At 43.6% G+C, this 23,504-nt stretch overlaps 1 protein-coding gene across 6 annotated transcripts in view; it reads left to right on the forward strand.

Annotated features, from left to right (window-relative positions):
• LOC137384190 (WW domain-binding protein 2-like) overlaps positions 1 to 23,504 on the forward strand; it is a 118,444-nt gene that overhangs the window by 38,638 nt on the left and 56,302 nt on the right. For 4 of the 6 annotated variants that reach the window (XR_010977538.1, XM_068057831.1, XM_068057835.1 and 1 more), the window contains exons 1-3: positions 7,113 to 7,209; positions 13,152 to 13,257; positions 14,709 to 14,847. The exons of the other annotated variants lie outside the window; for them this stretch is intronic. Coding sequence is in view for 3 of the 4 variants with exons in the window: in XM_068057831.1 (XP_067913932.1) it covers positions 7,142 to 7,209; positions 13,152 to 13,257; positions 14,709 to 14,847 (313 nt within the window). In the remaining variant the exon portion in view is untranslated. Of the gene's footprint in view, positions 1 to 7,112; positions 7,210 to 13,151; positions 13,258 to 14,708; positions 14,848 to 23,504 lie in introns of those variants that run through there. 6 annotated transcript variants of the gene reach the window in all.

Genomic DNA, 23,504 nt, shown 5'->3' on the forward strand with positions numbered 1-23,504 from the left:
TTAGGCTGCAGCGCTGTCCCTCACCACCCCATTCACTCTTCATACTTTTCCTTTCTTGTCCCCCAATTTCCTAAAGCTGCTGACTCTTGCTGGGGTATTTGGGAGTGTTGTTAGTCCAGATGCTTGGCATGCAAACCATGGGGACACCCGTTGCTCATCAGCTGACAGTGTCAGCCATGGCTCATTGGGTAGCACTCTTAACTCCATGTCAGAAGGTTATGGGTTTAAGCCCAGTTCCACAGACTTGAGCACTCAATTCAGGCAGTATAGTATTGAGGGAGTGCTGCACTGTCAGAGGTGCTGTCTTTCAGATGAGACATTAAACCAAGGTTCCTTCTGCCCTCTCAGGTGACTGTAAAAGATCCCATGACACTCATTCAAAGAAGAGCACAGGAATCCTCCTGTTTTTGTCCTGGCCAATATTTATTGCTTAACTAACATCGCTAAAAAACAGATTATCTGGTCATTTATCATCTTGCTGTCTGTGGGACCCTATTGTATTCAAATTGGCTGTCATGTTTCCCACATTACAACAGTGACTACAATTCTTTGGTTATAAAGCATGTTGGGACATCCAGGGGTTATGAAAGCTGCTCTATAAATGCAGGCTAGTTCTTCTTGAGGGAGTTAAAGGGACATAGGAAAATAGGAGCAGGAGTAGGCCATTTGGCCCCTAACCCCTGGGTTCACTTGGTAAGCGGTACTAAGAGGCAGTTTGAGCCCTAGGTCAATGATTTGCTCCATTAGAGAAGGGATACTGGAAAAAGAGGGATTTATAGATTTTAGTTCATGGTTTCTGATGAACCTGGAGCTTATGTCCTGTCCGGTACCCATAACTGTTCATGTACTGGGAGCCGAGGACAGTAAGCAGCTTCCCCTTTGAGCAGTGTAGTCAGATTTGCTGGACTGAAAGATATTGGTCTGGGCCAACTGGTCCATGTCTGGTTGGACATCAGTGATGTGGCCTATTTCATGGACACTCCAGGATAGGCTTATTATCAGCTCAGGGTGCATTCCACTTTGACCACCAGTGATGGAACCTTTTGAAGTCCTTCTTACCCCAATATTTGGCCAGTAGGCCCTATGGTTCCCCAATCAAAATGAAATATGGACTATCATGATCTTATCACTGGGGTACAGTAGTGGTGGGTACAGGTCTGTATAATGGGTACAGTACTGGTGGCTACAGGTCTATCACTGTATAGCACTAGGGTATAGTACTAGTGGGTACAGGTCTGTCACTGTATAAGATTGGGGAGCAGATTTCCAAATATGAGAAGGAGGTAAGGCAACCGCGTGCATAGCTGTGGGTCCCTCGGATGTTGACCCTTTCTGGGGCACAGGCCTCACAGGCACTGACCCTAGCTGGAGCGAAGATCCCGTCGGTACAGATTGTTCTGATATATTATGGGTGTGGCCATTGTTCAGTGAGTGCCAGCAAGCTACTTAAGTGTGGGGGATTTGTTGCAGCATTTGACCATGTCCCCACTTGACAGTTATATATGTATTTCCCAGCAGGATCACTGGGTGACATGAGCCCTGGTTGTTTTTACCTCCTTTACCAAGACCTGGGTTGCCAAAGCAAATTTCTACCTTCTGAGTCCTGCCAACCCAGCCCTGCCTATGAATCGAACCTTGGCCCTTCCAGGCTGTAGGGCACCATTACATGTTGGCTTTAATACTGGCCCCTGGAGAACTTAATCAGGTTTGATTGCACTAGTGTACAACCATCACAGCCAAACCCAATGAGAGATCCTGGAGGTAAGGAGCACTGATCTACACTGTGGGCGGAGCAGCAAAGCAGCCAGCGAGGATAAAAAGCAAGGCCCTGGGAGTAGCTCTCAATTGGGGAGCCTGGATGGAGCGTGAGCGGAAGGGAGTGAAGTTTTTAAAAAAAAAACTAAAGTGACGTCAGCACAAGAGAAGGTGTTAATTGGTGAGTATCAGGTGAGTTATTTTTAAATAAGTCTTTTGTTTATTTCTGTTAAGTTTAATTAGTCCAATAAAGGGAGGCATGGCACCTCAGTTCCATGGAATGCACATACTGTTCCATGTGGGACCTCCAAGACACTTCTCGTGTCCTGGACAACCACATGTGCAGAAAGTGTCATCAGCTGGAGGAGCTCGAGCTCAAGGTTTCAGAGCTTGAGCAGCAGCTGGCATCTTGTGGTGCATCAGCGAGGCTGAAAGCTACATGGATAGTAAGTTTCTAGAGGTGGGCGCCCCATAGCTTAAAGGTGTGCAGGCAGAGAGGGAATGGGTGACCACCAGGCAGACAAGCAGGACCAGGCAGGTAGTGCAGGCGTTCCCTGAGTGCATCTCACGTTTGATCCATATTTGGTTCTGAGTACTGGAAAGGGCACTGGTTTCTGTGAGGAATATAGCCAGAGCTAAGTTTGCAGTACCCTGAGTGGCTCAGCTGTGCAGGGAGGGAGGGGGAAGGTCAGGAAAGCAATCATGATAGGAGATTCACTAGTTGAGGAAGGAGGGGGGGGGGGGTGGGAAAGGATGAACAGCCAGAAGGCATGGTCCATATTGGTACCAATAATGTAGGTAGAAAGAGGGATGAGATCCTTCCAGCAGATTTCAGGGAGTTAGGGAAAGAAATAAAAGTACAACCTCAAGGGTAGTGATCTGCAGATTCCTCCTGGTGCCATGCGCCTGAATACAGAAATAGGAGGATAGAGCAAATGAATGCATGGCTAGAGAGATGGTGCAGAAGGGAGGGCTGAAGATTCCTGGGGCATTGGAACTGGTTTTGGGAGGGGTTGGACCTGTACAAGCAGGACGGGTCCAATGTCATGGCGAGAGGTTTACTGGTGCTGTTGGAGAGAGTTTAAATGTTGGCAGGAATGGAGAATTTTAGCTAAGATGAGAGATTGGATAGGCTAGGGCTGTTTTCTTTGGACCAGCGGAGGCTGAGGGAGATTTAATTGAGGTGTATAAAATTATAAGGGGCCTAGATTGAGTGGATAGGAAGAACCTATTTCCATTAGCAGAGAGGTCAATAACCAGGAGGCATAGATTTAAAGTAATTGGTATAAGAATTGGAGGGGAGTTGATTTGAAATTCTTTCACTGGAGGGTGAGGGGGGTCTGGAACTCACTGCCTGACAGGGTGGTAGAGGTGGAAATCCTTCTTACATATATTAAAAAAAAAACCCAGAAGTGCCGTAACCTACAAGACTACGGACTAAGAGTTGGAAGGTGGGATTAGGCTGTCTGTCTCTTTCAGCCAGCATAGACATGATGGGCTGAATGCTTTTCTTTTGTGCCATAAACCTTTCTACTTTTCAATCCTGATCCTGATCCCGTTCTGTCCCCCCTGACGTATATACTTCTGCGAATAATACCAAATAAGGACAACCAGAACCCAGGTCAGAGCCCAGGACTAGTGCGTACAAAGGGATGGAGGTGCATTTGCTGGGGTCTATAAGGAGGTTTTATGAGGGGGTGGGTCTGGATTCCTAGAGCGCAGACCTGTACAGGTTCCGGGGATGAAGATCTTCAGTTACGTGGATAGATTGGAGAAGCTGGGGCTGTTCTCCTTTGAGGAGAGAAGATTAAGAGGAGATTTGAGGGAGGTTTTCAAAATCATGAGGGGTCTAGACAGTGTAAATAGAGAGAAACTGTTCCTGTTGGCAGAAGGGCTAAGGACCAGACGACACCAATTTAATGAGATTGGCAAAAGAAGCAATGGTGACTTGGAGAAGCTTTTTTTATGCAGTGCGTGTTTAGGATCTGGAATACAATGCCTGAGAGTGTGGTGGAGGCAGATTCAATCGAGTACTCAAAAAGAGAATTGGATAATTATCTGAAACAAAAAAATTTGCAGGCCTACGGGTTAAAGGCAGTCGCATGTGATTAGGTGAGTTGCTGTTCCAGGGAGCCGGCACGGACATGACAGGCTTAAATTACTCCTTTTGAGCTGTAACAATTCTATGATTCTGTCTGGTTGTCAGTGTGCTGTTGTACATTTTCTCATTTTGTTCTGCTCACTTGCTGTTTTCCAGCTGGCGAAATTTAAAAGCATGGTTCAATTCAACCAAATCATCAATGAGGGTCTGAACAATGCTTTCCCTGAAACTAAACTGGACACGGTGAAGTATCCCTTCTGGCCGCACAAGCCCATCAGTGAGCTGTAACCATCGCCTGCTGCAGCCTGTGCTCTCTACAAATGTATCTTTATCTCTTGTAAAATAAAGCTATGTTCAGTGTTGAGTGAGTGCTGCCATCTGTGATCTCCTTCTAATGGTGTGTTACCAGGTGCTATGCAACCAGCAACTTGTCCACTCAACCTAAATGAAGCAAATATTACACGGGGGGAAGGTGTCTCTCCCATCACTGTTTATTTTTCCTTCTCATCCTCTCTTGAAGATGCTGGCCCAGGTTAGAGTACAGATCCACAGGAGCTGGATGTTCCCCATTATCTCATCTAGTGGCCATTAGAGTCTAGAGGGTGTTAACAAGCTGTTCAGGGATGGGGGTATCACAGTTGATCACCTGATGCCCACTCTCCTGATATCACTCTGTAGAAGTTGGTTTCCCTCCTCTTCTGTCTGTTACCAATTGACATCAACAGTTTCCTTCTCCAATTTCAGCTAGAATAGTGTGCTGGCTTCATGTTTTCTATTCTGCTTGTATCTTGTACTCTGGGAGGTCCTCTTTCAATCTAGAGTTCTGAGTTTTGTTACTCCGTCTCTTTAACACCGGGAATTAGCCAATATCACTTAAGAAAACAGATTATCTATAGTCATTATCTAATTACTGCTTGTGGGATCATGTACAAAAACTGGCTGCGACATTTCCTACATTACATTCAAGACTGGTACTTAATTGGCTATAAAACACTGAGCTGTTGTGAAACTCATTATATAAATAGAAGTCTTTCTCTGATTGCTTGTGCATAAAAATGGGGAAATACAGAGCAATACTTTGTGTACGACTGTGGCTCATTCAGGTTTACACACCCATGTTGATGTCAGTGGAGCCAACCCTTTAAATATGACTTGTTGAATGTCAGCCTTTGCTCCAGTCGGGGCTGGTATAATGTGTGTGTTTAATCTCAATCTCTGTGTTGTGATCTGAGATCCTCTTTTGACTTGAGGTTAATATTTGTTGCAGTAGAGGAGTTGTTCAGTACAGTCACGGATGTAAAAATGTCTTTCGTTCTAACTAGCCAAACCTATAAGTGTCCGGAGGTTTTGTTTGCAGTTGGCTATTTTTGTTTTGTAAGTTTTTGTTTCCTGTTCCTCAACCAAGTGGTCACTGTTCCGTAGAAAGGCTTTTTAACCAAGGGGGCTTTAACAGGCAGATCTGACATTGCACTATTCCAGTGGAATTCCTGGCTGATTTTTTTTATATCCCTTGCTCTCCTTGGTTTAGGGATCAGTTATAAACATCTCTATCACTACCCTAACTCAGATCAGCTCACTGTGCAGAAGCTGCAGATTGAACTTGTCTTGCTGTTGTTCAGCTACTTGAAGCAGAAGGGGGTAGCTTTATATGAACATTTCAAAAGATTTTACCCTGAAATAACGGGTTTAGTTAATAAAGGCTGTTTCCCCTTTACCCAGACAGCCTCTTGATTAGAATGAAGTGGAAAATGGTGCTCCAAATCTAAATCATTCCCCAGCATCCTTGTTGCAAAGTTGTAATGAGTTTTCGGTTAGCTCCCACTTCATCAAGCCAGCTCATGTGAGGACGGAACCAAAAAAAGCTGAGAGAAAATTTGCCCACTCAATAAAGAGCAAATTGTAGTGCCCCAGTATATATACTAGTAATTCAGTAGCCTGATCTAATAATCTAGTGAATGTGAGTTCAAATTCCACTTTGGCTCTTTGAGAATTGGCATTCAAGTTGAAATATCTGGAAATTATAAAGCCGGAATTCAGTGAAAGTGATCATGACTGTCTGATTGTTGTAAAAATTAAACTGGCTCAGCAATATCTTTTAGTTTTGCCCTTGCCTGATCTGGCCTATATGCTACTCCAGCCTCCACACTAAACTGGTTGATGCATAACTGCCCGAGAAATACAGGGCAACTAGGGATAGGCATTAAATGCTAGCCTTGCCAGCGACACCTGAGAATGAATAAAACATAACAGTTAAGAGGGCAGAAGGGCGTGTGATTCACAGTTTCCTCTTCTGAAATTCTTGAGGCCCTGGAACATCCTAGAGAGCGAGCTGTTACAAGACTTCAAACACCTGGGTAGGTGTGTTATAGATCCCCATTAGGCTTTTGGAGGCCACACTTCAATTCCTCCTGGTTCTTGGCTCATGGTGTCAAATTGGCACTAACACTCAGAAAGGCCACAGGATGGCTGATGTGGGAGCAGGGATAATGCCCCACTCCTGCATTTGGGGCAGAATGGAGGCAGGGTGTTCTTCATTTGGGGCTAACACACCTTAATGGGGTGGTGTGGAGGGAGCTTTATTCTGTATCTTACCAATGCTGTATGTGACCTTGGAGTGGTTGATAGGACAGTATAGAGGGAGCTTTACTCTATCTAACCCACACTGTACCTGCATTGGGACTGTTTGATGGGACAGCGTAGAGGAAGCTTTACTCTGTATCTGACGGGTTTCTGTACCTCCCTGTTCTCCGAGTGTTTGCTCAGGACACTGGATAACTGATTTGCAAAATGTTCCATTTGCCTTTAGGAATATCTCCCTTTGATAAGCACAACATGTAAAAAGAGCTAAGCTTTTTAACCAAAAGCAGAAAATGCTGGAAATACTCAGAAAAGATGTGATGAAAAGTCATCGACTTGAAACGTTAACTCCGTTTCCCTCTCCAGCGATGCTGCCTGACCCTCTGTATTTCCAGCATTTTATGTTTTTATTTCAGATTTCTAGCATCCACATTTTATATAAGCTTTTTAACTCTTGATGCATCTCCTGGGAGGCATAAGGTTTGTGATAACTTTTATTCAATTGATCCATTCTCATCCAAGAGTTCTGGCCCCTTTGAGGCGTATATGAGCAGTTATTGCCCTGTTGAGGTGTGGGGTAAGGGTATTGCTTTTTAATGAGCTGAGCTGGTTAATGTCCCTTTAAGAAGTTGGATCAGTGGGTGACCGGGTGACTGTCCCTTTAAAAGGGGCGGGGCAGCGTCACTCCCGGTGTCGATCCGTTTCCAGATGCTTCTTTCCATCAGTCCAGCGGGGGAGATGGCGATCAACAGGCCGGGGGAGCTCGTCAGCGACAGGTACCAGGGCCCGGCGCGGGCTGGGCATGAAAGGATGGAAGGGAGGCCAGGCCAGGCTAGGCTAGGCTAGGATAGGATAGGATAGGATAGAGGCATTCAACTGGGCCCAGGCTGGGGTCCTCTTTCAATTTTTTAAAATATTGCTTGCATGTATTTCAATTAATTATATTGTTACTGATTATATTTATGAATTATAATATCGATTGATACAATACAGGAGGAGGCCATTCTTTTCATCATGCCTGTGCTAGCTCTTTGAAAGTGTCCATTTAGTCCCTCTCCTGGCTCTGTCTCCATCATTCTGCAATTTTCGCCCTTCAAGTTAAAGGCCGGCTTAGGTCCGCAAAATAAAAACCCAACCTGAGCCCGACAGGTCCACTGGCTCAAGTCCTTTCATTTTTTTTCCCGTGCCCGACCCGACCATCAGTTAACTTGCCTTCCGTTTTTCACTTTGTTGCTGATCTGCACAAGCTTAAAATAACTAACAAAACCACCTTTTCTAGTCCGAAAATTAACATTGGAGCCACTTCTCTGTGATCGAGCGTGTCTGACCTGAGCCCAAATGCCGGACCTGGAAGAGCGACCCGACCCGAACCAGACATGCGTCGGGGTTGGGTAGTAGGCCTTTACTTCAAGTATTTTATCTAGTTCTTTTTTTGAAAATTACTATTGAGTCTGCTTCCACTACCCTTTCAGACAGCACATTCTGGATCAAACTCTCTGTGTAAAAGAAATCTTTCTTCATCTCTCCTCTGGTTCTTTTTTTTTTCTGTGTCATATCATATAGAGTCATAAAGGCACTGAAGGAGGTCATTTGGCCCATCACGTCCATGCCAGCTCTCTGCATTACTCTGCAATCAGTCCCATTCCCCAGCTTTATCCCCATAGCCCTGTAACTTTATATTCTTCTGGTTACTGACCCTCCTACCAGTGGAAACAGTTTCTCCTTACCCTATTAAAACCCTTCATTATTGAGTGTCAGCTGTGGCTCAGTGGTATCCCTCTAACCTGTGAGTCAGAAGGTTGTGGGTTTAAGTCCCACTTCAGATTTTAGCATAAAAATCTAACTGATGCTGTCTTTTGGATGAGACGTTAAACCAAGGCCCTGTTTGTTCTCTCAGCTAGACATAAAAGATTGCATGGTACCAGTTTGAAGAAAAGCTTTGGTGTTCTCCCTGGTGTCCTGGTCCATATTTATCCCTTAACATCACTTAAAGATTATCTGATTATTGTCACATTGTTGTTTGTGGGAGCTTGCTGTGTGCAAATTTGTTCTCGTGTTTCCTACATTACCACAGTGACTACAACTTCAAAAGGTACTTCCATTGGCTTGTAAAGCACTTTGGGATGCACTGAGGTTGTGAAAGGTGCTATATAAATGCAAGACTTTCTTTTTGAACACTTCTGTCAAATCTTTTGGCTTTCTCTGTACTAAGGAGAACAGGTCCAGCCTCCTCAGTCTCTCTGCATAACTGAAGTCCCTCATCCTTGGTAACATTGCTAGTAAATCTCCCCTGTACCCCTCTGAGGGATTGACAATCTAAAGTATGGTGCCCAAAGGTGAACTTTAGTATAACTTTCTTACCTTTGTACTCTATGCCTGTTTATAAAGCCAATGATCCCATATGTTTTCGAACATCCTTTTTAACTTATTTTGCCACCTTTTGAAAATTTGTGTACATACATCCCAGGCCTCTCTGTTCCTACAGCTGCTTTCAAGTTGTATAATTTAGTTTATATTGCCTCTCCTGATCCTGTTATACCAAAATATATCACTTCACACTTCTCTGCATTAAAATACATCAGTCAAGTGTTTGTTTGTTTCATCAGTCTGTGTCCTCCTGAAGTCTGTTGCTAACCTGCACATTGTTTACTACATTTCTGAGTTGCATGTCATCTGCAACTTTTGATATTCTGCCCTGTTCACCCAAGTCCAGGTCAATATATAATCAAAAAATCAGTCATCCTAGTACCGACCCCTGGAGGACACCACTGTATTCTTCCCTCTTGTCTGAAAAACATCCGTTTGTTGCTTTCTGTCCCTTAGTTTTGTATCCACGTTACTACAGTCCATTTAATCTCATGGGCTTTAATTTTGCTAACAAGCCTATTATGTGGTACTCTGTCAAACGCCTTTTGAAAGTCCATTTGCACAACATCAACCGCACTACTCCCATCAACCCTCTCCATTACTTCATCAAAGAACTTGATCAGATTAGTCAAGTATGATTTGCCTTTAACTGTGCTGATTTTTATTTATTAGCTCATATGTTCCCAAATGCCAATTAATTTTGGCTTGTATTACTGTCTCTAAATGTTTCCTCACCACTGATGTTTGGCTGACTGGTTTGTAATTGCTAGGTTTATCCCTCTGACCTTTTTTGAAAAAGGGTGTAATATTTGCATCCAGTCTCTGGCATCTCTTCCCTATCCAAGGAGGATTGGAAGATTGTGGCCAGAGCCTCTGTAATTTCTATCTTTACCTCCCTTAGCAATTTATGATGCAGCCCATCTAGACCATATTTTTTTTTTAAACTTGCATTTATATGGTGTTTTTCATAACCACTGGACATCTCAGCACTTTACAGCTAATTGTTATGATCCTGTAGTTTTTTTTTCTGGGAAGAATGTGATGTGCCTTTAAGGCTGGAAAAAGAGAAGTACTGCTTTAAGGCAACAAGGTCCAGAGACTGAGTCAAAGAATGCATTCTGGTTGCCCTGGGATACAGCCATTCCAAGACTGAGGATCGAGAGATACATTGTTGCCGATTGACATTTGAAACTGGCTTAAAATAAACTGACTTGAGACACAGTTGACAGACACTAAGTTAGCATATACTGAAGGTAAAGAGAGCTCTCTCTTGGTTTGTTTAAACCCTATTCATTATGCTCTCAGAATTCAGATGTCAAGCCAGATTAATTTCTTAAAAGAAAATAACCAATTCCTTTAACTACTGAACTGTAATTGTTGAAATTCATTGCTGGAAAAGAAGAGCATCAATTCAACTGTTGAACTAGGCTATGGACTGTTCTACTGTTGAAGAATCATTTTTATTTCACCCCCCCCCCCTCCCCCAACAGACCGCTGTGAGGACTTCAAGCAACCTTGGACTATTCCACATTGGAAGATTTCATTTTGTCAGGAGTGTAATTCTGCAAGGACACTTTTTTCCCCCACTTTGTGTTTATATCTTTGTGTTTTTAAGAATTTAGTTTTTCTAATTAAACAGTTAATTTGTTCTCACAACACCTGGTTTGGTTACAAAAACAAGAAATGCTAGAAGCACTCAGCAGGTCTGGCAGCATCTGTGGAAAGAGAAGCAGAGTTAACGTTTCGGGTCAGTGACCCTTCTTCGGAACCCAAACTGAGTTCCGAAGAAGGGTCACTGACCCGAAACGTTAACTCTGCTTCTCTTTCCACAGATGCTGCCAGACCTGCTGAGTGATTCCAGCATTTCTTGTTTTTGTTTCAGATTTCCAGCATCCGCAGTATTTTGCTTTTATTACCTGGTTTGGTTAGTTTCTTTCAGGGGTTAATAGATGGTAAAATTTGAATGGGTCTTTAATTTGGGAAGTTTAAAATTAGATGTTGGGTGATCTGTGGAGGGACGGGACTGAATTAACAGTACATCTCTCCCACCACAGTCTGAATAGTATATCTTGATTTGGGGCTTTGTCTTGAAAGGTTGGTCATGACATAATGCACTTTTGAAGTGTTGTCACTGTTGTAATGTAGGAAATGTGTGGCAACTAATTTGTGCACTGCAAACTCTTTCAAACAGCAATATGACAATGACCAGATAATCTGTTTTTGTGATTGTTGATTTGAGGGTTAAATATTGGCCAGGACACCAGGGATAACTCCCTGGTTCGCCTTTGAAATAGTGCCATAGGATCTTTTACATCCACCTGAGCAGGCTGGTGGGGCTTCACTTCAATGTCTCATCCGAAAGATGACACCACCAGCAATGCAACCCTCCCTCAGTATTGCACTGGAGTGTCTGCCTTAATTTATGTTCTCAAAGTCACATTACACTGAAACCAAGGCCCAATTTGGTCTGGAACATTTCTAAAAGACAGCACTCTGACAGTGCAGCAATCCCTCTGCACTGAAGTTTATGCCTAGACTATGGTGCTCAAGTTGGACTTGAACAAAGAACAGCACAGGAACAGGCCGTTCGGCCCTCCAAGCCTGCGCCGATCTTGATGCCTGCCTAAACTAACACCTTCTGCACTTCCGGGGCCCATATCCCTCTATTCCCTTCCTATTCATGTGTTTGTCAAGATGTCTCTTAAACGTCACTATCGTATCTGCTTCCACCACCTCCTCTGGCAACAAGTTCCAGGCACTCACCACTCTGTGTTTAAAAGAAAAACTTGCCTCGCGCATCCCCTCTAAACTTTTGCCCCTCGCACCTTAAACCTATGTCCCCTAGTAACTGACTCTTCCACCCTGGGGAAAAAGCTTCTGACTATCCACTCTGTCCATGCCGCTCATAACTTTGTAAACCTCTATCATGTCGCTCCTCCACCTCCGTCGTTCCAGTGAAAACAATCCGAGTTTTTCCAACCTCTCCTCATAGCTAATGCCCTCCAGACCAGGCAACATCCTGGTAAACCTCCTCTGTACCCTCTCCAAAGCCTCCACGTCCTTCTGGTAGTGTGGCGACCAGAATTGCACGCAATATTCTAAGTGTGGCCTAACTAAGGTTCTGTACAGCTGCAACATGACTTGCCAATTTTTATACTCTATGCCCCGACCGATGAAGGCAAGCATGCCGTATGCCTTCTTGACTACCTTATCCACCTGCGTTGCCACTTTCAGTGACCTGTGGACCTGTACGCCCAGATCTCTCTGCCTGTCAATACTCCTCAGGGCTCTTCCATTTACTGTATACCTCCCACCTGCATTAGACCTTCCAAAATGCATTACCTCACATTTGTCCGGATTAAACTCCATCTGCCATTTCTCCGCCCAAGTCTCCAACTGATCTGTATCCTCTGACAATCCTCATCATTATCCGCAACTCCACCTGATACCCTCTGTCTTCTATGACCGAGCCAATTCTGTATCCATCTTGCCAGCTCACCTCTGATCCCGTGTGACTTCACCTTTTGTACCAGTCTGCCATGCGGGACCTTGTCAAAGGCTTTACTGAAGTCCATTTAGATAACATCCACTGCCCTTCATCAATCATCTTCGTCACTTCCTCAAAAAACTCAATCAAATTAGTAAGACACGACCTCCCCTTCACAAAACCATGCTGTCTCTCGCTAATCAGTTTGTTTTGTTTCCAAATGGGAGTAAATCCTGTCCCGAAGAATCCTCTCTAATAGTTTCCCTACCACTGACGTAAGGCTCACCGGCCTATAATTTCCTGGATTATCCTTGCCACCCTTCTTAAACAAAGGCACAACATTGGCTATTCTCCAGTCCTCTGGGACCTCACCTGTAGCCAATGAACCTATGATCTTTTGACTCTAAGTTAAGATAGACACCCAAATATAGAATTTGTCCAACCAGTGAGTGCTGTTGCTGATTCTTCAGATGAGCAGTAATCCAAATTCCATGATCCCATCCTGTTGTCATATCCCTTTACCCCCTCCTTTACTTCAACCACCTATCTAATTGGCAAATCTTGACATGGTTGCTGTTTCCCAAATCTCCTATTTAACCTAATATATCTGCCCCCTGGCTGTAGAGCCCTCAATAACTCCAGTGACCCCTGCCAGAAAGTACATGTGTGGATATCGGCTAATGCCCTCTTTGTTGAATAGCTCACCTGTATAGGCCATCAGTTTGGATGAGAGTGGAGAAGTGTATCTGAAGCTGTTCTCTAAACCTCGCGAGTGGCAGTCTTACTCTGATTGAAAAGGCGGAAGCATCTTGGTCACAGGATAGTTTTGAGCGTGATGTTACACCTCTGTTTCTGTCCTCACAGCTTGATGTTTTACGACCATGTAGAGCTGTCATTCAGTGATATGAATTACACGTTGGAAGCTTTCAAAGGTTCAAGGAAGGGAACTGTTCACCTAATGCCATACCAAGTAAGTAACATACCATGTTGCACATCTGAGAAATGCTGAACAGCTTGTGTTCAGTTCCTGCATGAAATAAGCATGTCGACTTTCTATTTTCAAAGACGTCAGCAGCAGTCACCTAATGCCAGGTTTCAGATCCAGCCTAGATTAATGGCTTGAAAGTCACCTCTGATTTGATACTGTCTCGTTGTGGCATTGGTTGGATGCAGAGTTAAACTCTGTTTGTTTAGAAGGAAGTTCAATTGGACAGTGCAAAAGGTAATCTTTACTATCTATGTAACCTATGCTGTAAGGAGCCATCAAATCAGTTTGGGCACTCTCGAGCTAGTCCCTAGTGGGCAGTGTCCTCGAACAAAAAAAAAACTGTCCCTAATTTTGGGATGGTGTGATGGAGAGGGAGCTTCACTCTGTATCTAAGCTATGTGCTCCCTGCCCTGAGAGTGTTTGATTTCTTCTGAGTAGCTGTCTTGGAAGTGTTTGATAAACAATGTTAGAGGGAAGTGTAACTCTGTATTTAACCTGTGCTATACCTGACCTAAGACTATTTGATGCTCACATTGTGAAATTTATTCCCCAGCAATAAGGTCCTTCACCTTGAGGATTGTTTGGGATGGTGGGGGGAACCGTGCTGTACCCCAGTGCTACACAGCGACAGACCAGCACCCACCTGTACTGTACCCCAGTGTTATACAGTGGTGCTTCCCTTTTTTAAATATTTTGAGGACTCGGGGGGTTTCAAAATTGTGGACATGAATTAATTTGGGGCTGAAGAGATTTCATAGATGTTGGATCTTTTTTTTTAAAGGAAGGTCACTGGAAGGACTTCGGAGCTTGGTTTAAAAACACTTACTGGAAGTCACATGTCCAGCTAAGTAAACAGCAGGAGTCTTGGTGACTCGGGAGTTGTTTACAGGCATGTCAAGATTTATGGGGGTCAAGAGTTGGTTTCGTTTTGGATATTGTTTTGAGTCAGTTGGGATTGCAGTCTGCTGAAAAGATAGGTTAAAGTATTTTTTTTTTTTTGTAGAGAGATCGCTGTAGAGAACACTTATTTTTTCTTTTAACTTGTATGTATGTTGGGCTAATTTTAGAAAGGAACTTTCGTATTTAGATCTGTTGATGCTTTGCATCTTTACTGGTTAAGTCTTGTTTATAATGAATAATTTTGTTTAGTAAAGAAATCTGGTTGGTGGATTTTATTCTGAAATAGATTATATAATTGGCCAGTTTCAGTAACTGGGTAAAACATTTAAATATGTTGTGACTCGTGGAGGAGTGGAACTAAAGAAAGACCGTTCACTCCTCCCACCTCGATCATATCAAGTGACAGACCTTTCCCCACCAGTGCAGTAAACCCCAGTCGTGACACGCAGGCCTGTACAGGTATACATGGATTTATTTGTTTTGTCTTTCTTGTATCCAATGCCACCTTGCTGTCCTGTTTCTGTGCTTTGCAGATAGTCTTTGTGGCAAAAGATAGCAAAGAGGCACTGAAATCCTTCACAATGCCATTTTACCTGATGAAGGGCTGTGAGATCAAACAGCCAATGCTCGGGGCAAACTACATCAAAGGAACCATCAATGCTGAGCCAAATGGTATGTGAGAATAAAGAGAACATTCTGGTGGTGCTCCTGCATGTATCCTGAGATAAACCTCCTGAAAGAACATGAGAACTGGGAGTAGGCAATTCAGCCCCTCGAGCCTGCTCTGCCATTTAATATAATCATGGCTGATCTCATTTCAGCCTCAACTCCACTTTCCTGCCTGTTCTCCATAACCCTTCAACCCATTACTAATTAAAAATCTGTCTATCTCCTCCAGTTTACTCAATGTCCCGACATCACTGCACTCTGGAGTAGTAAATTCCACAGATTCATGACCCTTTGAGAGAATTAATTTCTCCTCCTCTCTGTTTTAAATCTGCTACCCCTTATCTTAAAACTATGACCTCTCATTCTAGATTGCCCCACCAGAGGAAACATCTTCTCTACGTCTACTTTGTCAATCCCCTTAATCATCTTGTATACTTCCAATTAGATCTCCCCTCTCTCTTCTAAACTGTAGAGTAAAGGCCTAAACTACTCAATCTCTCTCTCTCTTCATAATACAAACGCCCCATCTCTGGAATCAATCTAGTGAACCTTCTCTGAACTGCCTCCAATTCAACTACATCCCTGCTCAAGTAAGGGGACAAAAACTGTACGCAATACTCCAGGTGCGGTCTCACTAATGCCTTGTACAGTTGCAGCAACACTTCCCTACTTTTATATTCTATTCCTTTAGCAATAAATGCCAAAATTCCATTTGCCTTCCTTATTACCTGCTGCACCTGCATACTAGTTTTCTGCGATTTCATGCATGAGGGCACCCAGATCCCTCTGCACCAAAGCACTCTGATAATTTGCCTTTCTATTCTTCTGACCAAAATGGATAACCTCACGCTTATCCACATGAAACTCCATCTACCAAATTTTGGCCCATTCACCTAACCTATCCATGTAGAGTCAGAGTTATACAGCACAGAAACAGGCTCTTCGGCCCATCGTGTCTGTGCCGGCCATCAAGCACCTAAACTAATCAAGTGCTCCTCTAAATACTACTTAAATGTTGAGGGTTCCTGCCTCTAAAACCTCTTCAGGCAGTGTGTTCCAGATTCCAACCACCCTCTGGGTGAAAACATTTTTCCTCAAATCCACTCTAAACCTCATGCACCTTGCCTTAAATCTATGCCCCCTTGTTATTGACCCCTCTGCTAAGGGAAAAAGTTTCTTCCTATCTATGCCCCTCATATAATTTTGTATACCTCAATCATATCCCCCCTCAGCCTTCTCTGCTCTAAGGAAAACAACCCTAGCCTTTTCAGTCTCTCTTCATAGCTGAAATGCTTCAGCCCAGGCAACATCCTGGTGTATCTCCTCTGCACCCTCTCCAGGGCAATCGCATCCTTCCTATAGTGTGGTGACCAGAACTGTACACAATATTCCAGCTGTGGCCTAACTAGCATTTTCTACAACTCCAGCATACTCTCCCTGCTCTTGCCTTTATTAGCCGAGGCATAGAATACAAGTATCCCATATGCTTTCCTAACCACCTTATCTACCTGTGCTGCTGCCTTCAGTGATCTGTGAACAAGTACACCAAGGTCCCTCTGACCTTCTATACTTCCTAGGGTCCTACCATTCAATGTATATTCTCTTGCCTTGTTAGTCCTCCCAAAATGCATCACCTCACTTCTCAGGATTAAATTCCATTTGCCACTGCTCAGCCCATCTATATCAACCTGTAATCTAAGGCTTTCCTCCTCACTATTTACAACACTAATTTTCATGTCATCTGTAAACTTACTGATCATATCTCCCCTGTATTCGCGTCTAAATCATTAATGTACACTACAAACAGCAAGGGTCCCAGCGCCCTGCGGTACACCACTGGTCACAGGCTTCCACTCGCAAAAAAACAACCCTCTACCATTATCCTCTGCCTCCTGTCACTAAGCCAATTTTGGATCCAAATTGCCTTTGATCCCATGGGCTCTTACCTTCTTAATCATTCTCCCATGCGGGACCTTATCAAAAGCCTTACTGAAGTCCATATAGACGACATCAACTGCTTTCCCCTCATCTACACATTTTGTCACCGCCTCAAAAAATTCAATCAAGTTAGCTAGACACTATCTCCCCCTGACCAAGCCATGCTGACTATCCTTGATTAATCCCTGCCTCTCCAAGTGGAGGTTAATCCTGTCCCTCAGAATTTTTTCTAATGGTTTCCCAACCACTGATAGATTGACCGGCCTCTAATTACCTTAAATAATGGTTTAAATAAGGAAAATTCTTTTCACCCAGAGGATGGTTGGAATCTGGAATGCATTATTTAAATAATTAATCCACACACAGATTGCCGCTTTGGTCTCTAATGGGCCCTGCTCTTTCCCTAGTTATCCTCTTGCCCTTAATATATTTATAAAACGCCTTAGGAATTTCCTTTATCTTGCCCGCCAGTGTTTTTCCATGTCCCCTCTTCACTCTCCTAATTACTTTAAGTACCCCATACACTTTCTATACTCCTAGTGCCTCCACTGTTTTCAGTACTCTGAATCTGCCATAAGCCTTTTTTTTTTTTACTGATCCAATCCTCTATATCCTTTGATATTCAGGGTTCCCTGGACTTGTTGGTTATTTAAATTATCCAGTTGCAGATTTCTTATTTCTTGCAACTTGCTATCCCGCCTATTTTAGTGTCATCTGCAAATTTGGCTATAGTACCTTCTATCCCTGCATCCAAGTCATTTAATATAGATTGTAAATAGTTGGGGCCTGAGGACCAAACCCTGTGGCACCCCACTAGTTACATCTTGCCAACCAGAAATTTATCCCGACTGTTTTCTGTTGGTTAGCCAATCCTGTATCCAAGCTAATAAACTGCCCCTAACCCCATGTGATCTTGCCTTGTGTATTAACCTTTTGTGCGGCACCTTATCAAATGCCTTCTGGAAGTCCAGATATACTACATTAACAGGATCCCCATTATCCACTTTGCTTGTCACAGCTTCGAAGAACTCTAACAAATTAGTCAAACATGATTTACCCTTCATAAAACCATGCTGACTCTGATGGATTGCGTTTTGACTTTGTAAATGTCCTGTTATTACTTCCTTAATAATGGATTCTAACAATTTCCCAATGACAGATGTTAAACTAACTGGTCTATAGTTTCCTACTTTCTGCCTCCCTCCTTTTTTGAATAAGGGTGTTTATATTAGCATTTTTCCAATCCACTGGAACCTTTCCCACATCCAGGGAATTTTGGAATATTATAACCAATGGATCCACTATCTCTGCTGCCACTTCCTTTAAGACCCTAGGATGTAGGCCATCAGGCCTTCAATCCCAATAGTTTGCTCAGTATTTTTTTCCCTAGTGGTGATTGTTCTAAGTTCCTCCCTTTCTATAACCTCTGCATTACCTGTTACTATTGGGATGGTACTAGTGTCCTCCACCATGAAAACTGAGACAAAATATTGATTTTGTGTTTCTGCCATTTCTGTGTTCCCCTCTATTAACTCCCCACTCTCATCCTTCAAGGAACCAACATTCACTTTAGCTACTCTCTTCCCTTTTTATATACTTTTAGAAGCTTTTGCTATCCATTTTTATATTTTGCACTAGTTTTTTCTTCATTTACCTTTGCTCTTTTTTTTAGTAACCTTTTGTTGATCTTTAAAAGTTTCCCAATCATCCAGCCTGCCACTGGCCTTTGCAATATAGTATGCCTTAGTTTTTGCCTTTGTTATCCTTAACTTCCTTGCTTAGCCATGGATGTTTTCCCCCTCTTAGAAGCTTTCTTCCTCTCTGGAATATATTTTAGTTGGGAGGAATTGAATATCTCAAACATCTGCCACTGCTCATCAACTGTCCTACCTTTTAGTCTTCCTGCCCAGTCCACTAGGGCCTAATCTGTCCTCATCCCTATGTAATTACCTTTTGTTTAACTCCAGAATGCTAGTGTGTGACTCCAATTTCTTGCCATCAAAATGAATTTGAAATTCTAGCATCTAGGGATCACTCTTCCCTAGAGGATCCTTAACTATGAGATCAGTAGTCCCACCTTATTACTTAATACCAAATCTAGAATAGCCTGTTCCCTAATTGGTTCCACAACATATTGCTCCAAAAAGCAATCTCTAATACATTCAATAAACTCTCCCTCGTGGCTACCCTTGCCAATTTGATTAATCCAGTCTACATGCATTTTGAAATCACCCATGATTATTGCCGTACCTTTCTTACAAGCCCCCAGTATTTCCTGGTTTATACTATGCCCCACTGCGGAACTATTGTTTGGGGACCTATAGATTAGTCCCACCAGGGACTACTTTCCCTTGCTATTTCTTAGTCCTACCCAGACTGATTCTACGTCTTGATCTCCAGTGCCTTTATCATTTCTCACAACAGCACTGATCTCTTCCTTTACTAACAAAGCTACACCACCTCCTTTTCCTTCCTGCCTATCCTTCTGAAATACTGAGAACCCTTGGATATTCAATTCCCAAACCTGGTTTCCCTGCAACCACGTCTCGGTAATTGCCACTAAATCGTACCTATTTGTCTCTATTTGCGCTGTTAACTCATTAATTTTATTCCGAATGCTTCGTGCATTCAGAGAACAAACTTAAAGGCTTTGTATATCATCAAATTTCCCTATTCTTGCACGATTCCTTGGTGCAATATGTCGTTCACATGTTCTGTCCCTACCTTTTTTATTTTCTGCTAACAATCAGCCTCATTACTAACCTGCACTCCTACCTTCTCCTTTTAACTTTGACTTTCTAATTTTCCATGGAACTGAATTCCACGCCCCCCCGCCCCCCACCCGCCTCCACTATTTAGTTTAAAGCCCTAGTTATGCAATTTGCCAGGACTCTGGTCCCAGCATGATTCAGGTGGAGCCTGTCCCATTGGAACAGCTCTCTCCTTTGCCAGTACTTGTGCCAATGTCCCACGAATTTCAACCCATTTCTCCCACACTAATCTTTGAGCCACGCATTTACCTCTTTTTAATCTTATTGACCCTGTGCCAATTAGCTTGTGGCTCAGGTAGTAATCCGGAGATTAGTACCTTTGTGGTTTGGCTTTTTAATTCAGCCCCTAGCTGCTCATATTCTCTCAGCAGGACCTATATCCTCGTTCTACCTATATCGTTGGTACCTACGTGGACCACAACTGGATCTTTCCCCTCCCACTCCAAGTTCCTCTGCAGCCCACATGAGATATCCCAAACCCTGGCACCAGGTAGGTAACGCAGCCTTTGGGTCTCTCTATCCTGACCACAGAGAACAGTGTCTATGCCTCTAACTATACTATCCCCGATTACGACTACATTTCTCTTTTCTCCCCCCACTTGAATGGTTCCCTGTACCACAGTGCTGTGGTCAGTTTGCTCATCCTCCCTATAGTTCCTGCTCTCGTCCACACAGGGAGCAAGAATCTCGAACCCTGTTGGACAAGTGCTGAGGCCCCTGCAACACTACCTCCTGGATCCCTCTACTTGCCACATTCCTAGTCACACCCTCCTGTCCCTGACCACTGGCCAAATTCAAGGTAGTTAATCTAAGGGGTGTGACTGTCTCCTGAAACACAGCATCCAGGTAACTTTTCCCTTCCCTGATGTGTCACAGTGTCCGAAGCTCAGACTCCAGCTCATCAACTCTGAGCCGGAGTTCCTCGAGCAGCCAACACTTGCTACAGATGTGGTCACTAGGAACCACAACGAGGTCCACCAGCTCCCACATCGTGCAGGTACAACACATCACCTGGCCCTGCATCTCTATTTTATTTAATTAGATTTTAATTTGTTTTCTAAATTTCTGACCTCTTTAGTTTTTAATCTGTAAAATATTTCTCCTATTCACCTTTAATCTGAAATCAGCTTAGAATAGATAATTCAGATTAGCAGTTGCTTACCAACCAATGAACTTAGTTTTCCTGTGATGTCACTTTTTTTTTACTCCCTTAAATTATCCAAAAATTACATTATTTACACTAGGAACCTTGATTCCCTAAAAACAAAAACTACCTACTATATTAAAAAGAACTGTAGACCTTTCTCTTTACTTTAGTTACTTACCAAGCTACTTAGGAAATGACTAACAGCTGTTACTCACCAACCAATCACATTGCAGCTTTCCTGTGATGTCACTGACTTTTTTCAAAACTCAGCGCTCGCTGAGTGAGCACTCTCGCTTGCTCTCGGTTTCTCTGTGCTCCGGCTCCGCTCTCACTGTGTCCCGCTCGCTGATGGAAAGGTCACTGACCTGGAACCTTAACTTTGCTTCTCTCTCTCCACAGATGCTGCCAGACCTGAGTATTTCCAGCAGTTTTTTTTGTCTTATTTCAGATTTCCAGCATCTGCAGTATTTTGCTTTTATATTCTAACTAGATCCAGCTTGAGATTAATACACTGTAGTCTCATTGGATTCTACACTGCGTTAGTACAGTGGACTGTCTGAATCCAGAGCTGGGTTAACATGCTATTCTTTTGCTGGAACCAGCGGTAGGTTAATCGTGTACTTTCACTGGATCCTACGCTGCATTAGCACACTAGTCTCACCTGAATCCAGAGCTAGGTTAACCCATTGCCTCTCACTTGATCCCGCACTAAACAGCGCACTGTCCTCGCGATGGGTTTCTTCCTGGGTTAACTGGAAGTAATTGAACCTCCTCCAAGACCAGATTTTGGAACAATAGGCTGATTGAGGCAGTGGAGGGCTCAGCAGAGCTCGTGAAGAGGTAGAGCTGGATATCAGTAACATGTATGTGGAACTTGACCGTCTGTCTCTATGTCGTGAAGGGGCAGCATGTAGTTAAGCACAAGAATTAGGAGCAGGTGTAGACCATATGGCCCATTGAGCCTACTCCGCCATTCAAAACAATCATGGCTGATCTTGGGATTCAACTCTACTTTTCTGTCCATTCGCCATATCCCTAGATTCCCTGAGACCAAAAATCTGTCTATCCCAGCCTTAAATGTATTCAACAATGGAGCATCCACAACCCTCTGGGGTAGCAAATTTCAAAGATTCGCAACCCTTTGAGTGAAGTAATTTGTCCTCATCTCAGTCATAAATGATCAGCCCCTGATCCTGAGATTGGACCACTATTTTTAGATTCCCCAACCAGAGGAAATAATCTCTTGGTGTCTACCCTATCCAGCCCCTTTAGAATCTTGTACATTTCAATGAGATCACCTCTCATTCTTCTAAACTCCAGAGAATACAGGCCCAATTTCCTCAGCCCTGTCGTCATAGGACAGCCCCCTCATCCCAGGGACCAATCTAGTGAACCTTCACTGTACTACCTCCAGTGCAAGAATATCCTTTCTTAAATGGGGAGACCAAAACTGCACATAGTATTCCAGATGTGGTCTCACCGAAACCCTGTACAATTGTAGCAATACTTCCTTATTCCTGTACTCCAATCCCCTTGCAATAAAGGCAAACATGCCATTTGCCTTCCTAATTGCTTGCTGTACCTGCATGTTAACTTTCTACATTCCTTGTACAAGCACATCCAACGCTCTTTGAATATTGACACTTGCAAATTTCACCTTTTTAAAAAAAAAAAATTCTGCTTTTCTATTCTTGTGACCAAAGTGCATAACTTCACACTTCCTTATATTCTCCTCCATCTGCCATCTTGTTGACGCTCACCTAACCTGTCTATATCTCTTTGCAGCCTCTCTACATCCTCTCTGCAGCTTACCTTTCCACCTATTTTTGAATCAGCAAGCTTGGATGCATTACTCTGTCTCTTCATCTAAGTCATTAATATAGCTTGTAAATAGCTGAGGCCCCAGCACTATCCTTGCATCACTCCACTATTTACTGCCTGCCAACTTGAAAATGTCCCATTTATGCCCACTCATTGGTTAACAGACAGGAAGCAATCATTTATCCATGCAGTACATTACCCCCAACTCCTTGAGCCCTTATCTTTCCAATTAGCCTTAAATTTGGCACCTTATTGAATGCCTTTTGGAAATCCAGGTTTACTACACCTACTGGTTTCCCTTCGTCTACTAGTTACATCTTCAAAAGGGGAAGCGGTGGCGTAGTGGTATTGTCACTGGACTGGTAACCCAGAAACCCAGGGTATTGGTCTGGGGACATGGGTTCAAATTTTTTTTTTTCATTCATGGGATGTGGGCATCGCTGGCCAGGCCAGCATTTATTGCCCCTCCCTAATTGCCCTTGAGAAGGTGGTGGTCAGCTGCCTTCTTGAACCGCTGCAGTCCATGTGGGGATGGTACACCCACAGTGCTGTTAGGAAGGGAGTTCCAGGATTTTGACCCAGCGACAGTGAAGGAACGGCGATATAGTTCCAAGTTAGGATGGTGTGTGACTTGGAGGTGAACTTGCAGGTGGTGATGTTCCCATGTATTTGCTGCCCTCGTCCTTCTAGTTGGTAGAGGTCGCGGGTTTGGAAGGTGCTGTCTGAGGAGCTTTGGGGCATTGCTGCAGTGCATCTTGTAGATGGTGCACACTGCTGCCACTGTGCGTCGGTGGTGGAGGGAGTGAATGTTTGTAGATGGGGTGCCAATCAAGCAGGCTGCTTTGTCCTGGATGGTGTCGAGCTTCGAGTGTTGTTGGAGCTGCACCCATGCAGGCAAGTGGAGAGTATTCCATCACACTCCTGACTTGTGCCTTGTAGATGGTGGACAGGCTTTGGGGAGTTAGTCGCCTTAAGGATTCCTA

The sequence above is a fragment of the Heterodontus francisci genome, chromosome 26, assembly GCF_036365525.1.
Source record: "Heterodontus francisci isolate sHetFra1 chromosome 26, sHetFra1.hap1, whole genome shotgun sequence".
NCBI classification, from domain to species: Eukaryota; Metazoa; Chordata; class Chondrichthyes; order Heterodontiformes; family Heterodontidae; genus Heterodontus; species Heterodontus francisci.